This window comes from Pavona decussata, unplaced genomic scaffold, assembly GCF_977016875.1.
Source record: "Pavona decussata unplaced genomic scaffold, jaPavDecu1.1 SCAFFOLD_244, whole genome shotgun sequence".
NCBI classification, from domain to species: domain Eukaryota; kingdom Metazoa; phylum Cnidaria; class Anthozoa; order Scleractinia; family Agariciidae; genus Pavona; species Pavona decussata.
In genome coordinates, this window is record NW_028145649.1 from 1381631 (window position 1) to 1399060 (window position 17430).

General features: G+C 38.5%; 1 protein-coding gene across 4 annotated transcripts in view; it reads left to right on the forward strand.

Moving 5' to 3' along the window:
* The first annotated feature begins 72 nt into the window (after positions 1 to 72).
* Positions 73 to 17430, forward strand: part of LOC146457335 (uncharacterized) — a 36676-nt gene continuing 19318 nt past the window's right edge. The window contains exons 1-5 of one of the 4 annotated variants that reach the window (XM_085092016.1): positions 73 to 1329; positions 1935 to 2017; positions 2876 to 2916; positions 6396 to 9585; positions 9831 to 10501. In XM_085092016.1, the coding sequence (XP_084948142.1) occupies positions 6455 to 9577 (3123 nt within the window). In that variant the 5' untranslated portion in view covers positions 73 to 1329; positions 1935 to 2017; positions 2876 to 2916; positions 6396 to 6454 and the 3' untranslated portion in view covers positions 9578 to 9585; positions 9831 to 10501. Of the gene's footprint in view, positions 1330 to 1360; positions 2018 to 2875; positions 2917 to 6395; positions 9586 to 9830; positions 10502 to 17430 lie in introns of those variants that run through there. The other 3 variants (XM_085092018.1, XM_085092015.1, XM_085092017.1) reach the window with 3 other exon arrangements.

Below are 17430 nucleotides of genomic sequence, written 5' to 3' on the forward strand. Positions count from 1 at the left end.
TGGATATGAGATGATAGATAGCTAACGAGGCGTGTAGCGCCGAATTGGCTATAATCATCTCATATCCAACAAGCGCGAGTGGAATAATTGTCTTATAAGAAACAATCAAGAGAAATATTGTTAGATCTTGCTGATTTCGCTTTGCAAGAACAACCAGAAGACAATTTTTAAATAGTCTTATAGACCATTAAAATGGTCTGTTTCTCGGGCATGGCATATACGACTCATATCAGTGGCCGCTAAGCCAATCAAATTCCTGGAATTGCATTATACAATGATGCAGTTTTTAATAATACATGTTATTTACCGGCTGGGTGGTCCGCCGGTATTGGGAAATACTGCACTCAAGACAGAGGTCACCGGAGTTTTTCCTAATACGAACCGAACTTGCTAGGCCGGTGAACAACATTTATATTTTTTTATACTTTTTTTTATGAATAAATAAAACTCGCAGCTGATATTCGGAAGCGTCCGTGTGATTATAATATTACATCTATTTAGCTGGAAATAACCTCGGCAAATAAGTTCTGGACCTGAGCAGTCGCTAAAACGAAACTTATTAATAGTGAATGAGTGAGTTTATACGTCGGCTGTAACGGTGTGTTTTTGGAAAGCATATTCTAAGATTGTTATTGGGTAACTTAAAGGTTGTTCTCGAAATGACGTCAGTTGTCAAATCATTTCTTATGATGAAGACCCTAAAGAAGTCTTTTGTGAATAAATGTCTGAAAATGTTGGAAATATAGGTAACATCTGCATTCTAAAGACATACAGAGATCAATTAATGATAAGTGTTTTGTGAATAACTTGTTGCGTCGACCTTGGTACCCCGGCAAAACTGCAAAACAAAAAATCTTGAAACTCGAAAACGAAGCACCCCAAACTTAGAAACTAAACTGCAGTCACCCTTTATTTTAAAGTTAGAAGCGGTTAAATCGTTACTATAAAAGGGGGCATACATTTTTACGCTGTTTTTATCTATTTATTTATTTATTTGTTTATTTATTTATTCAAATTGACGAGAAAAAAATAATTTGCACCGTTTCAATTTTTGTTGTTTTTATTATTTTTGACTAATTGTTTTAAAGTAGCTGAGAATTAAACAGCAAAATTTACATGACATGATCTTTTGGTCACGGAAATTTTACTCTCGAAAATGCAATTGTGATCGAATGATAATCATCGAACAAAAATAACAATGACTTCCGTGGGTATGAAATATTAAAACACGCTTTACAAAGCACTGAACGCACAATCATCAAAGTATACTGCTTTAAATTTTTACTGTACCGTGATAAGTTTGGATCAACACGATTTTTTAGCAAAGAGGTAAGTAATAATCTAAAATCTAACGTTTTGTTTAGGATTTAATCATCTCAAATTTTATAGAATTATCACTGTAGTTGTTGGGTAGGGCGTAGCCGGAGAGTACACCGCTTAACTTTCGATCCAGTCCTACCACGTCCTGTGCCAGATATGAAACTCACAGCTGAAATGGTTGTTTGTTTACATATAAATAAACAATAGATAATAACTATTTTCCTATATTTTTGTGGTTTGGTAAACTGTATTGTTTTACTTTGTGTTCTAATCGAGTACTCGTAAATTTTTCTTACAAAATTTTTATTACCACGAACGCAGTTCTTAGTTTTTCAGGCTAGTTATGGTCTCGTAAAACCAGTCTTTCCTGACACGATAAATAGAATTTGAATAAGTTTTGAAAGATTCGTAAATCAATATACACTTTTCGGGCTCCGATGACAAAGCCCTTCATGTTGCACTATAGGGACAATATTCTCACATCTCTTTGTTTCACTGGGAAGTCTGAAATCTTATAAAACCCTTAGCACTTACATTGTGTATCAGTAAAACTATGAACCATCCTGGAACCATGAATCGATAAGGCGACTAAACTTTGTACTAACTATTAACAGGGTCATAAAGAGAGCACTCCGAAGCTTTTGAATTAATCGCCTGAAAACCTCACGAAGCATTACTCCGAGCGAGTACTGCAAAGGTGAGTAATGATCAATGGTTGTGCCAGATACTTCTACTGACAGAAATCGCTCATTGTCACTTGTGTTTGTACTCCCTCGGTAAACGGTATTTACAGTAGGATGTACGCTAGCAACACCTTTTTCAAGTCATCTTGAACTGTCGTCACTGTGTAAGCAAGTTCGGTGTCAAAATCGCCAATATTAGGTGATTTGGTGTGTAAGATAATGGCGATACTGAAGTGGCCACCAATCGTCACCTGCTCCCTCGACTGAAACCGGCAATGACCAGCCATCACTGGTGCGGATCAATCCGCTGCGACGATATGGGGATGGTATGAAATTCATTTCCATGTTTACCGCTTGCTTCAAACATTAAGATCGCTGGCCTCTTAAAAACGTTTGGCCTATGGAAATAAAGGGTGCTTACCATTTACATAAAAAAAAACCCGGAAATGCCAGTTGGAAAATCAAATGATAGGCATCATCCCATTTGGAGTACTTCTGAAATTATGGGCTTTTGGTTAAATTGATGTATTTTTATTACTCCTTTTGGGATTTACAGCTAATGTTCATACATTTTGCATGTTATCCATCTTCTGTTAAGACAAGCTAAATTATTTCGTATTTATGCCGAAAATTTCCATCCGGGTGGTTTGCGTAAATGGTAAGAATCCAAGGTTTCCATTTTTCAGTCGTATTTTCTAGGCAAAGAAACCCACTACCTGCTAAAATTCCTTATTCCACCTTAATGGCACTATTCATCCTCGGCTGAAAAACCTTTTAGTTAGGCTGTAAACATTGTACTTAAATTATTTTTGTTTATTTGTTTGTTTTTTTCAATACCTTTGGTCCTGAGCCTTACTTTTTTTTTCTTATAGATGGTTTGATGTCCCAGCGGATTTTACCAACTTTTATGTAGGTAAAGGAAGATATGATTTTACACGACTTATATTTAATTAATCAATTAATTATCAAGAACGGTCTTTGAATTAGTGTTGACAGAAATTTCGTGTTTGCTTTGGTTTTACTTACATTACTACGCTCTGTGATTGGTCAACCAAAATCGCGCCACCTTCTCAACCAATGAGGGGCAAAACTAAAATCAGTCGTCACTTGCTTGCACGCGTTTTCCCGCGCTTGGCACCGGATACATGACTTTCATTGAATCTGGTTGATTCATTAGGCTGTTTTCGGCTGTTCTGGTTGGCTACAGTTATTACTTTGGGTTTGGTTGTATGACACAAATTGAAAACCGCTCTATTTCTTGTTTATTTTTCATTTACTTAATTATTTATTTAATATACTTTGACATTGATATAAATTAATCAAGATCAGTGAGTACATTTAAATTCATTCTATGTAGAAAGGTGTTCAAACAATTAACGGTATCTGTGGCCACAGTCGCGTTTTATGGGAGCTTTCTTTTTGCGCGGTGGCAATATAACTTAAGCTGATAGTTATTCGCTGTATGGTTGTTTGCTGCAGGTCTGTAGTTGTCTGCCGTACGTTTAGAGCTGTCAGACATTGCAGTTACTTTTTCCATTTTCTCCCTTTACACGATGTTTCTGTGTTTTTCCATGCTTCCTTTCTCATTAAAGTAAACAAGTAAAACTAAAATTCATTCCAACAACAGTAAGCCCTGTTCCCTGTCTTTTGTCTTAAAATCCCACCTTACATTATACAGTGCAGTTTTCATAGGGTGAGTAAATATTTCGACCTCCCGAACCTGAAAACCGATGTCTTTTTTTTTTCTGCAATCTAAGGCGGTTCTGATGGAAACGAAGCAAATCAGGTTGCTATTTTCACTGATGACTTTATTACAGAAAAATGAAAGAATTTGATTTTCGACTTGTAAAACGAAATCCAAATTTTGCTTGATAATTTCAGTTACATAGTTCTATGTTATTAGGTCTTGTCATCTTGTCTTCCTTTGTACGGAAACCATCTACGCTGCGTTACGTTTTCTTTGGCTATCAGACCTTTTATAATGTTAAAGCGATTCTCATCAAGACTTTCGATCAAAAATGTCTACTTTTTTTTCCCAAATTTTTCCTATTCGAAAATTTTTACGTTTTCCTCAAGAAATGAACGCGGTCACATAATTACATCAATTTTATACTCAGCCCCTTTAAAATATCATTAAAAAAGCGTTATGATAATAGGCTTTCTTTTAATAGAGTTGTTTTTAGAACGTTTTTCAACTGAGTGAAGTAAATCCAAAACTAAAGTGATTACTCTGGCTAATGACAATAGATGTAACAGAGGAACAAACCAATCAGAAGTCGAAGTGAATACATGTCACCAGTAAACCGCGGAAAAACACGCGAAGCATGCCTCGACTATTGGGTTTGGTTTTGCTTCTCACTGGTTGAGAAAGTGCGTACGCTTTGCTAAGCAATCACACAAATACGAAAATCGCTGAAAACCACTCGATTACATTTGAGTGTCGACTGAAGTAAGTTCACGTTTGCTTCGTTTTTGCTTTACTTTGGTTCTGTGACTGGTTATCAAAACTCGTAATGTGCGAAAAGCCGGATCCGTTTTTGTTTTGTTTGGTGAAATATTCACGCAGAAAACTCAGAAGGAAAATCAATTTTAGGAAACGACTAAATAAGAGTAAATGAGAGCGCTGCTAAAATTAGTTCTGATCGCAGGTTAGAAAACGCACGCTACTTTCTCGACTAATAAGAATTGAAGCCCAAAACAATCATGACTCGTTTGTACACGTTTCCTCGCGCTTGGCGCCAGTCGCATGTATTTGTTTCGAGTTATGATTGAGTCAATGTGTTATTGCCCTTTGATTCTCATTATGGAATCGAATCGAGGTTTTTGATAGTTTTTATTGAGGAAATCAGTTTTAATTTGATATTTATACAAAAGTAATTTTGCACTTAGCCTTGCTTTCGTGATGAGGCTCAAAACTACTCGGAAAATGGCCTATTTCTTTGGCTCATATGTTTGTTTCGGATACTCAAACCAGTAGCACTCAATAGAAATTTAAAAAGCCCCAACAGGCAGTCGTTCACGCACGCTTTGTTTTAAAATATGCGAATTGATAGAGTCGAGATGCATCATGATCAAATCCAGTTTTTCTAGGCTTTGTTGTCGTTGCTCAAGTATCAAATTTAAATGTGCCTAACGTTGAGTTAACAGCCTAAGGAAGTAATCAATAAGCTTAGGTATGAGAGGAAGCGTTACTAGAGCAAAATAGAATTTAAAAAATTCGAGCCCGTTCAAGGATTAGAACAACATGGGAAGCGTAAAAACTGACTGGTTAACTATTAAGACTAGAAAGATTAAGGGGAAGGGTGTCTCAGATGAGGTCACATCAGGTTATCTGGGTAAATAAACCAAACTGATTGCAGGACTGACATTACGGAAAAGGGCTTATTTATTTGGGCCAAAAATAAAATGTTTCAACTAGTAAAACTAGTCATCTTCAGGACCAGAGCTAAAACGGAACGTATTCAGAAACAGTTTATTTGTGCGTCGTGTGGTACCCTGCATTCAAAAGTTTAATTCGTTCTTATCTGAGTACAACATCGTCACCATCGATGTCGTGTCAAAAGTATTCTCACTTATTATGAATAAACAGCTAAACTGCTACTGACGTATTAACTTATTCTTTTGTTCAATGATAAAACTTGTCACTCAGCTGTCGTGGGAATCGGACGGTTTGTTTTGGTGGAATATCTGTTGGGAGGGCGGCATTCCACATCAGAAATTCGGTGTAAAATTGCGATGAAAAGCTAGCGTGCTCATTGCGGAAAAGTTATCTCAAACTTCGGAAACAGTGAAAAACTAAACTTTTCGTTTTCGGAGGGGCAAATACGTCGTCTTAATTGTGGAATGACTGTTCAGCTTGTATTTTCAAAGACCAACAACAGCTCGGAAATTCGAGGAATAAGATTTTGTTCCCTCAAAGTTTTCGCGATTAAACCTTTAGCTAAAAACTCCTAGCAAGTGAGATTGTGTTAGCGTTCACAAATTTGCCTTTAAAATGGCAATAAAACGACCTAAGAACACAGAGGACAGCATTTACAGTATTTTTCTTGAATACTCTTCGCAGGTGCGAAGGTGTCAACCTCGTTCTCAGGAGGAGACATTATGGGAACGAGGTTGGTTAGGTGTCCGTAATCTATTTATTTACACTGAAATTGTTAATATGAAATGAAAACAATAGAACGCGGAGCAGGCTGAGATTTCTACTTTGGTTATAACAGATAAAGAGATGTGTATTGTTAATAAAACCGTTTTAAGGTGAGAGTTAGAGTTGAAACTGCTGACTTGTTTTGTGAAAATTATTATGGATCAAAATTGAAAAACAGTCAGAGAAAAATACCGTGGGAAATGTGCCTTCATCAAATCGCTATCTTCTCAAACTATCCTTCCTTTTAGGTACGTCGAATGTAACGGAAGTACGTTTGATAAGACCTGCGATCATCATTTACACAAAAATGGTGGATGGAGAGTCAGGAGATCTAGACATAGAGAACCATATTCTAGAGCTTATAAATGCCAAAGAAGTTGGAGACAGAGGGAGGGAGGGATGGGCCTCTTTTGAACTGGGTACTGCTTATTTACAACAAGATGATTTTAAACAGACTATAGAGTATGGCACGCAAACGCTTAGTATTGCAAAAGAAATGAGTGATAAAGTTTTGGAGGGAAAAGGCTATAGGCTTTTAGGCGTTGCTTATGACAGTCTGGGTGATTTTGAGCAAGCCATAGAGCACTTTACTAAATATCTTGGTATTGCACAAGAACTGGGGGACAGACCTGCAGAGGATATAGCCTGTTGCGGCATCGGCAGCGCTTATGAGGAACTTGGAAAATTTGAACAAGCCATAGAGTTCTACAAACTGCATCTTAGTATTGCCAAAGAAGTAGGAGACAGGGATAGCGAGACATGTGCATGTAGACAACTGGGCGATGTTTATTTCAGTCTGGGTAACTTTGAACAAGCCATAGAGTACCACACCAAAAGTCTCAGTATTGCAAAAGAACTGGGGAACAGAACTGCAGAGGGAAAAGCCTGTTGCGACATCGGCAGAGCTTATGAGGGACTTCGCAATTTTGAACAAGCTATGGAGTACTTCAAACTGCACCTTAGTATTGCTGAAGAAGAAGAGGACAGGGATAGCGAGAGATGTGCATGTAGACAACTGGGCGATGTTTATTTCAGTCTGGGTAACTTTGAACAAGCCATAGAGTACCACACTAAACTTCTCAGCATTTCAAAAGAACTTGGGAATAGAGATGAACAGGGAGCAGCCTGTTGCAAACTCGGCGAAGCTTATGAGGGTCTATGTAATTTTGAACAAGCCATAGAGTACCACACCAAAAGTCTCAGTATTGCAAAGGAACTGGGGAACAGAACTGAAGAGGGAAAAGCCTGTTGCGAACTCGGCGGAGCTTATGAGGGTCTATGTAATTTTGAACAAGCCATAGAGTTCTACAAACTGCATCGTACTATTGCTGAAGAAGAAGGGGACAGGGATAGCGAGAGATGTGCTTGTGCAAAATTGGGCCAAGTTTGTTTCAGTCGGGGTAAGTTTAAACAGGCCATAGAGTACCTCACTAAAGAGCTCAGTATTTCCAAAGAACTGGGAGACAGAGCTTCAGAGGAAAGTGCTTATGAATATCTAAGCAAATCATATCAAGACCTTGGTGATTTTGAACAAGCTATAGACTACCGTAAACAACATCTCAGGATTGCTAAGGAAGTGGGGGACAAGGCGAGCGAGGGAAGGGCATATATCAGACTGGGTGAATCCTATAACACACTGAAAAATTCAAAAAAAGCCACGGAATGCTCCACAAAAGGACTCAATATTGCTAAAGAAGTAGGGGACAGGTTAGAGGAAGCACGTGCCTACTGCAGCCTTTCCCATGCTTACAGCAATCTGGGTGATTTGGAAAAAGCCCTGGAGTACCGCAAACAACAACTTAGCATTGCTAAGGAACTTAGGAACAAGCAAGTAGAGGCATGTGCATGTTTTAATCTTGGCACAGAGTATTTTGGCATGGGTAATATTGAACAAGCCATAGAGTACCACACACTATCTCTTACTTTGAGCAAAGAGTTAGGGGACAGGCGTTTGGAGGGACAGGCATACAATGTGCTAGGCCATGATTATGAATCATCAGGGTATTTTTCTGAGGCTCTTAAGTATTATCGATCAAGTATAGAGATCATGGAAAGTACAAGAGCTCTTCTTCAGTCAAATGATGCGTGGAAAATAGGCTTCCGTGATTGCCACTGGGAGCCGTACACTGGTCTTTGGCGAACTCTTTTGAGGAAAGGAGAGCCTAAGGAGGCTTTATGTGCTGCTGAGAAAGGACGAGCACAGGTTTTGATGGATGTTTTGAAGACACAGTATGGTGTTGACGCACAACCGTCCATTTCAGTTGAGCCAAAGGAAACGATTTCCTACATGTTAAACGATTTACCGACACAAACAGTGTTTATAGCACTTGATGAAGCTATTGACACGATCAATTTTTGGGTACTGGGGAAGAGCAGAGAACTTCGATTTAAACAAACCAATATTGAAAGCGGACTTGCCTCCTTCTTAATGGAAACAACCTTGACAAAGATTGGTGTTCGTAGTCGCGTCATATGCGAAAATCGCTCAATGGATGAGCTAACTGATGACTCACGATCCAAAAGAGAAGATGTGGAAGAAACAGAAGAGTCTTCAACCTCCGCTGCTGTCAATTCTTTGCGCAAACTGTATGATGTGATTATTGGCCCCATTGCAGACTTGCTCCAAGGTGAACAGTTGATAATTATTCCAGATGGTCCATTTTGCCTGGCTCCTTATTCTGCATTGAGTGAGTCAATCAGGATTCGCACTGTTCCCTCGCTGACCGCGTTGAAACTGATTGCAGGTGCACCTGAGGACTTCCACTTTAACACTGGGGCGCTGATCGTGGGAGACCCATGTTTAAAGGAAGTTAGCGTTACGTATACCAACCAGTTCGGTGAGCCCTTATGGAAGCAGCTAGGATATGCCAGAGAGGAAGCAGAGATGATTGGAAAACTTCTAAACACCACACCTCTGATTGGGAGTGATGCAACAAAAGATGAAGTGCTGAAAAGGCTCAAGTCGGTTGCTTTGGTGCATATTGCCGCACATGGATGTGCTCGAACCGGAGAAATTGTTTTGGCCCCACAGTCTAACAGGACATCGAAGATCCTTGAAAAGCAAGATTTTATCTTAACCCTGTCAGACGTGCAAGCCGTTCGTCTGCGTGCAAGGCTTGTTGTACTTAGTTGCTGTCACAGTGGCCGGGGAGAGGTCAAGTCTGAGGGTGTGGTCGGCATAGCACGTGCTTTCTTGTGTGCTGGTGCTCGGTCTGTTCTGGCGTCACTCTGGGCGATTGATGACGAGGCAACCCTGATAATCATGAGAAATTTCTACCAACACCTAGCACATGGAAAACGCGCCAGTGTGGCTCTTCAACAGGCTATGAAAGCACTTCGTGAGTCACAGGAGTTCGGTACCGTGAAGTATTGGGCTCCATTTGTGCTGATTGGTGATGACGTCACTCTTGAAATTGGCGAACAGAAATAAAGAGAATGGTGAGTCTAGTTTGCGTTAGACTTGAGACAAAAGAAATTTTATTTGTAAGTAATTATGATTGTCAGGGTCTGACGGACTTCAATTCTATCTGAAAGTTATGTTATGATAAAATTTGCTGTGTGTTGATTCCATTCGTTTTAGCTTGAGTTAACGTCACGTTACGTCACACACTCCTCACCACGGAAGATTCTAACGATGCTCTCACAGATTAAATTATTTTGTTTTATTTTATTTTGTTTGGCAGAAGAAGCGTCTTCAAGCCAAGAAGGAGATGCTCAGCGAAACCGACCCTGACGTATGATAATGTCCATTTGGTTTCTTTTAACTCAGTGATGATTTTTAAGACACAGTGTAATAACCTTGGATCCAAAAGATGTCAAAAACCCAAAGGTCCATGCTTGCTTTTATTAAGGAATGAACAAGGGAACGATTTAAACCCGATTGCACTGAACGTTGGCCTTTTTAATGTAATTCGTTCGGTGAGGGACATATTCATTGCTTGTTTCTGTATATATGTTGTAAAAGACTATCGCTGTGTATATAGTTGGAAGCCATTACTTTAAAGGGATAGAATAGCCAAGACAAATATTACTTAATATGATTAAAATGATTTTTTCTTTTTTGTATATATTTTTCTGAGATGGAACATAACTTTTATGAATCCAAACAAGGACAACAATTTTTTAATGTTGTCAAGAAAACAAGACATGGCTGCCTCATTCCTCATTTTTAAACGTCGCGTTCTTTTGGGACTATTCTGGAATAGGAATGAAGGTAGTGGACGGTATTCATGATCTTCTGGGACCTATTATGTTTTCGACATGAACAGCATAGTATTCCATTCATCCTTCCCCTGATACCAAAGTGAACGGAATTCGGTTTTCCCAGAATAGAAATTGATGTGTTCTTTTGAGAACTGATAGGCTGGATATTCTGTTAATTCTGGACCGGAATAAGAATAGGCAGAATTTGCCCCAAAAGAAAGCGCCTCCAAATCAATTCAAATGTTTCGTTTCACGATGAAACATGTATTTCCATTGACATAGTTTTTGGTGACGCGGTATAAGAGGTTTTCATACCGGGGTGAACAAAGTCTCATTGGTATCGTGTAAGGAGCCCTATTAATAACAGAACAACAAGTGTAGCGTAAATACCTAGATTATGTTATCAAAACATTCACAATAAAATAATAATTATACATAGCAACTTTGGCGTGATAAAAGTAATTTTATTTTGTTTTCTTTTTTTTTTCTTCAAGCGCTCCCAAATGACGGTGACTTATAGACAAAGAAAAAGAATCAAAATACCTCGAAGTTCTCGGTAAAGACCTGCGCCAAAAAGCAAGTCGAGAACGATTGGTAAAAACAGGATTGTTTTCGGTGTACAAACAAGTGGAAAATGAAATTGCTGGAATATTGTCGCTTCAAGTATTAAAAATGTTGGTTTCTTTCAGCTCTATTATGCCTAGAGTCCAAAAATGCATCTCGAAATTTCCAGTTGACTGTGGAGTCGACTAAACATTGTTTCGCTTTAAAATTAGAACTGTAGTTAAAAGCTGTACTTTCCTATTCCTTTTTAAACAAAACAAAGACGATAAAATACGTTCACTTAATTTGTTTATCCACGAAGCACTAAAAAGTCCTCTAGAAACTCTTACTAAAGGTGTCCTTGCGTTCTTGGTCGAATTGGAATTTGGAAATGTTGGTTTTTGTGGTGAGAGGAAAACCGGAGTAACCAGAAAAAAAAAAATTCGGAGCAAAGATAAGAACCAACAACAAATTCAACCCGCATTTGGCGTCAACACCGAGCCCGGACCGCTCTATGTATGGGAGGCGAGTACTCTTATCACTGCGCATGCGCCATCCCTGCTCCCCTGGATAGCACGTTCTTTCCACTCACATTGCGAGAAGGGAAGAAAGTTTCGGGTTTCTATGAAAATAATATTTCAAGCCAAAAACAAAAACGAAAAATTCAAGACGTACCCACCCCACCACCTTATAATCCCCTTCCCCCTCCCTACTGGCGACTTACTACAATCAAATGGCTGCTGGATCATGCCCTCAACAAACACAAGCTTTCAACAAAATAGTTCAAGGATGATCAACAGGAATGTGCTTTTGGAAAGCATGTAAATTATCGGTTAATTTGATTACTGTTTGTAGAATCTCTTTTCATGAAGGCGCAAACAGGTCTTTTGTGAATAAAGGGAGGAAAAATATTGGAGGTTTCAATGTCATTCGCGCCAAGATGAATTGATTATGAGTGCTTTGAGAATAATTTTAGACTGCTAGCGGTCTCTTTCTTCTGCTAAGGTCTTTAGCGCGTGATGCATCTTGCCAATCCCCCCTCGTTAATTTTTTTTTAATTTGCATAATTTTATTGTCACTTTGTGCGCATGACCTGAGGGAAAAGTACGACTGCTCGCAGTCTAGAATTATTTATTCTGGCCTTGGGGTGGGCAAATGTCGAAAACGAAAAACTAAATATCCAAGATTAGTATAAATCTACTAGTGTTCTATCACGAATGTCGTTCTCTGATTGGCTACGCTACTCGCTATCTATTCTGTGATAGATAGTGAGTAGCGATTTTCAACAAAATGGCGCCCGCTTCTTTGCTTTTTCGAAGTGTCTGCGATGAGGAAATAGGTAATTTACTTGTTTAGTTTTGAACGACTAGTAGATTTATACTAAAACAATTAGATTATTCGCTCTCGATTTCTATGCGTGATAGCTGATTCGGGCTTCGCCCTCATCAGCTATCACGCGATAGAAATCTTGAGCTCATAATCTAATTGTTAATTAGAAAATGAAGCACCAAGTTGAAGTTCGAAAACGAAGCCAGGAAGCATATTTTAATATGACTAAAAACTTAGAAACTAAACAACAGTCACCGTTTATTTCAGGACTGACTCGTGAGTTCGAACGCAAATTTCACTTCCGCCCAGTCCACAGATGAAGGACGAAGATGAAAAGAAGTAGAATTTATTTAATTTTCTGTAATTCGTCGCCATTTACTCAACTTTTACAACAAAGTCTCACCGTCCAAATCAGTCGGCCCTTAAAGGGCCATTGTCTCTTTTGTGTCACTCCCGAATGGCGAAACTAAAGCATACCTGTATTAATGGCCGCTTTAAAATAATTAAGCCCTAGTTTCTTTCATGATTACTCGTATAACTTGTGCACAAAACTAGATAGGTTATCTTTGCAGATGACCAGGATGGAAATGGGTTGAAAATTTAAAACAATTGGCCAATGTTTTCAAGTTTTTTTTTTTCATGCGGTTTATTGGGGAACTTCCGACTTAAAATTGATTATGTTTTGCTCTTCCTTCGAGAAGTCTGTTTATATAGTTTTCTTGGTATTCTAAAAGGAATTTCATCTTTGATCAAGTACTTTGTTCAAAAAGCAAAATGCCGTGACAATGCCCCATAACCTTCTCAATTACGCGCAATTTATGTCCACTCTATCGGCTGAAATAACTAATAGCCTTTTATAAGAATTAGTTTGTGCTAGGCGTGTTCTTCAATAGTCAACACTAAAACAGTCTATTCATTATTGACCGTCCTTGTCACGGGTAACGACGCCATCCAACGTCTAATTTATCGATCGAATTTAACCATCTACTTTATCATAGGTACCGAAAGTATCGGTCCTAACTGCTTTTGTGCTTTCAGCGTTTTCATGACTATTGACATCTGCAGTGAAGTGGAAATTTCCAACTACATTTGAATGCCAAATGCAAAATTTTGGTGGAAATTTCCACCGACATTTTGGCAACATCCGTAAAAAAACAGTGGCATTTTAAAATATCTCTAAAAAGTTTACATTTTATCGAAGCGTTTCATCTCGTGTTGAGGTAGCGACTTCACAATTTTTAAGTTTTGTTTTAATGGATATCGAGATTTTGCAAAACCGAGCAAGAGGATTGTAATATCTCACGAAATTTAACTACAAATCTTCCATATTTTGCCAGATTTTGGCTGTATTGAATGATTCGTTATCCGCGGTGTTTTAGAACGTGTTATGTCATCTGCACTTGACGTGGACGGACAAGCCACGACTGAATTCTCATAAACATAAAGTAAATACAATATTTACCTTGTGAAGGTAGTATTACAATCGTTTAAAACAGAAGTAAACCGGTAGTTAGAAGGGAAAGGCTAAATTCCGTGTGAGGGAAGGGGGGAGGGGGGTCGTGCAAGGAACGCACATTCATGTGCACCCTTTGAGAGATCTTAAAGCAAGAAATTTAGTAAAAAAAAGTACTTCTGCTAGAATTTATCAAGAAACTTATCTCTTTTAGAATGCGACATGACAGGAGGAGGCAACGTGGTCGAGTGGTTAGGGCGCCGAACTTTAAATTCAGAGGTCCGGGCTTCAAGTCCCGCTCTGACCACTAGCTGGAGTTGTTGCTTGGAAACCCCGAGTTCATCTCCTCGGCCGAGCTTGTAAATAGCCAGCTAGTCTGCCTCCTGCCAGTTGGGATATTTAACCATGTTATTTTCAATTGAAATTATTGGTTTGTGAAGTTTAATGCTCGGCCCCACTAGCACTTGTGCTATAAACACTGCCGAGAAAAAACGGGGGCAAACCATTCACTTAAGTTTAGACAGCCAAGAGCTAAGGTTAACTGTTTATTTTCTCTCACTTTTCGTAGGAATAATTAACCAGTGGAACGCGCTCCCTAACGAAATAGCGAAAGCGAACAATTTTATCATTTTCAGAGGTAAACTGAGAAAACTTTTAAATTATTGCATTATTATCATAGTTGCGTTGTGTATTTAATTAGGGAACGTCCTCGACAGGGAAAACCTACGACGTTTCCTTTTTGTTTTCTTTAAATAATAAAATCTTGTTGTGGTGACGGCGGTTGTCAAGAGGTTTTGTTGGGTGGCGAAAATTAAGTACTTAACGAGAAATGCGAAAAGCTATTAATAATAGTCTTTAAATCATTGCATGTTCTTACACCTGAGAAAGCTGTTTGTCCGGTTGTGACATAACTGAATTTTCTAAGCTCTAACAGACTATTAATAAACTTGCAGTTCCATTGCCTCGCACCCACTTACTGAAAAACAGCATAAGCTATAGTTATTTGGAACAGCTCACCTTCAGATTTTTTGCAAGCATCATTTCTAAATAATTTCTGTCCGTCGTGTTGGGGTAAAGACCAGTAAACAAAAGTTACACAAAAAAAGGATAGAAAATACGCAAATAAGTCCAGTGAAAATCAAACAGACAAAAAAGAAGAAGAAAAAAAAAAAAAAAAAAAGAACAGAAGAGGAAGAAAAAGAAGAAGAAAAAACAAACTCAGTAATTGCTATTGCAGTTGGGGTGCAATCTTTTGTTAGCCCTATATCCCTATTCTTGGCTGTGGGTGATTCTGTTCTCCCCTTTTTGATAGACTATCAGTGGGCCCACACAATCGCAGCAGCGAGGCGCACCCTCGGCTGCACTTCTCTCCACAATAAGTGCTATGGCCTTTGTTCGCAAAAGGTCCGGATCTCTCCAAGGAGTGGTACCATCGTACCTTCTGACCTATTATCCTCCCAGAAGGGCACCCTTCCTGTGGTCCACCCTATGTTACACTCTTGCATAGATTCCCCTAAAGACACTGTTACTCTAGATCTACGGGATAGGCTCTGCCTTCCCTGCCAACCAAGTCTTGCCACAACAATTAGCATTTAAATTCTTCTTCTTCTGCGTTCTGAGTGTTTGTATCATGCCTCGCCCTTTCTGTAACTAGGAGCTAATTTTAAGCTGTGAGCATCCAAGTCAAAGTCAGATTAAGAGACCGGTAAATTCGCCTGAAAGGGTAGGTGCGCTTTACCTTGGCTTTTTTTTTTTGTAATGCACAAAGAGTTAAAAAAAGTTATGGGAAGTGAATGAAAGGGTCTCACTGATACACCAGAAATACTACAGTTAATTTTGCTTCTAGGTCTATGAGTTCTCTATGAATAAGTGAAACTCACAGCTGACATTTTGAACCGTCCGTGTGTTTATAACATTACAACTTTTTTTAGCTAGAAAGAGCCTCAAATACGGATACCCCGTTATAGATCAGGATCCAGTTGTTCAAAGCCCGATTAATCTAATCCTGGGTTGACGTCAACTTTGATTCGAGTTTAATTGCTTATCAGCGAGGACTCTTCAAACAAAATTTGTTCCTCGGTTTTGACGTAGGCTTTTCTTTATTTTAAGCCTAAAATTAGCTTTTAAAACATTTTAAATGAGCGAGATAAAAACATCATAAAATTTATAATCGGGAATTAGCGTTAATCGGCTTTCGAAGAACCGGCCCCAGGAGTCGCAAAGAATTGAGCGACACGTCGGCTGTAGCGATGTGTTTTTTGAAAACATATTATAAGATTCTTGATGGGTAACTTGAATGTTGTTCTCGAAAGGAAGTCAGTTGTCGAATCATCTTTTTTTAAGCACAAAGAAGTCTTTTGTGAATAAATTGCTGAAAATGTTGCACTATACGAACCAATCGCAGTACGAAAACAGACAGAGATGAATGAATGATGATTGTTCTATGCATAAGTTGTTGCGCAGCCCTTGGTACCCAAAACTGACAAACAAAATACCTTGAAACTCGAAAACGAAGGACCCAAAACGTAAAAAAATAAACTTCAGTGGCCCTTTATTTCAGAGCTAGAAGCGGTTAAATCATTACTATAAAAGGGGACATACATTTTTACGCTGTTTTTATTTATTTATTTATTTTTTATTCATTTATTTATTTGAAGAGAAGTAAACAGTAAAATTTACATGTAATGATCTTTTGGTCACGCAAGCTTTCCTCTTGAAAAGGCAATTGTGATCGGATGATTATCATCGAACAAAAAATAACAATGACTTCTGCGGTTATGATACATTAAAACACGCTTTTTAAAGTACTGAACGCACAACCATACTACATTGCTTTAAATTTTTACGGTACCGTGACTGACAGGTTTGGATCAACACGCTCTATTGGCAAAGAGGTAAGTAATAATCTTAAATCTAGCGCTATCTTCAGGATTTAACCGTCCCAAATTTTAGAGAATAATCACAGTTGTTGTGTAGGGCGTAGCCGGAGAGTACACCGTTTAACTTTCGATCCAGTCCTACAACGCCCTGTGCCAGATGTATGAAACTAACAACTGAAATGTTTGTTCCTTTGAAATAGATAATAGATACAAACCATTTTCTTTAGTTGTTGTAGTTTGTTAAACATTGTTGTTTCACCCTGTGTACTAATCGAGCAACTCGCACATTTTTGTAACAAAATGTCGTCATATTCCAACAAACTCAACGAGAGACTTTTATTACCACGAACGCAGTCCTTTGTTTGTCAGTCGAGTTATCAGGTTATCTAGGTAAATAAGCCAAACTGATTGCAGGGCTAACACTACGGCAAAGGGCTTATTTATTTGGGCCAAAAATAAAATATTTCAACTAGTACAACTAGTCTTCTTCAGGGCCAGAGCTATTTTTATTTGTGCGTCGTGTGGTACCCTGCATTCGAAAGTTTCGTTCTTATCTGAGTACAACATCTTCACCATCGATGTCTTGTCAAAAGTATTCTCATTTATTATGAATAAGACCAAACAGCTAAACTACTGGTAGCGTAATTCTTTTGTTGATAATAAAACCTGTCATTCAGCTGTCGTGGGAATCGGATGGTTCGTTTTGGTGGAATATCTGTTGGGAGGAAGGCATTCCCACTTCAGAAATTCGGTTTAAAATTGTGATGAAAAGCTAGCGTGTTTATTGCGGAAAAGTTATCTCAACCTTCCAAAACATAGTGAAAAACTAAACCTTTTGTTTTCGAAGGGGCAAATACGTCATTTTAATTGTGGAAT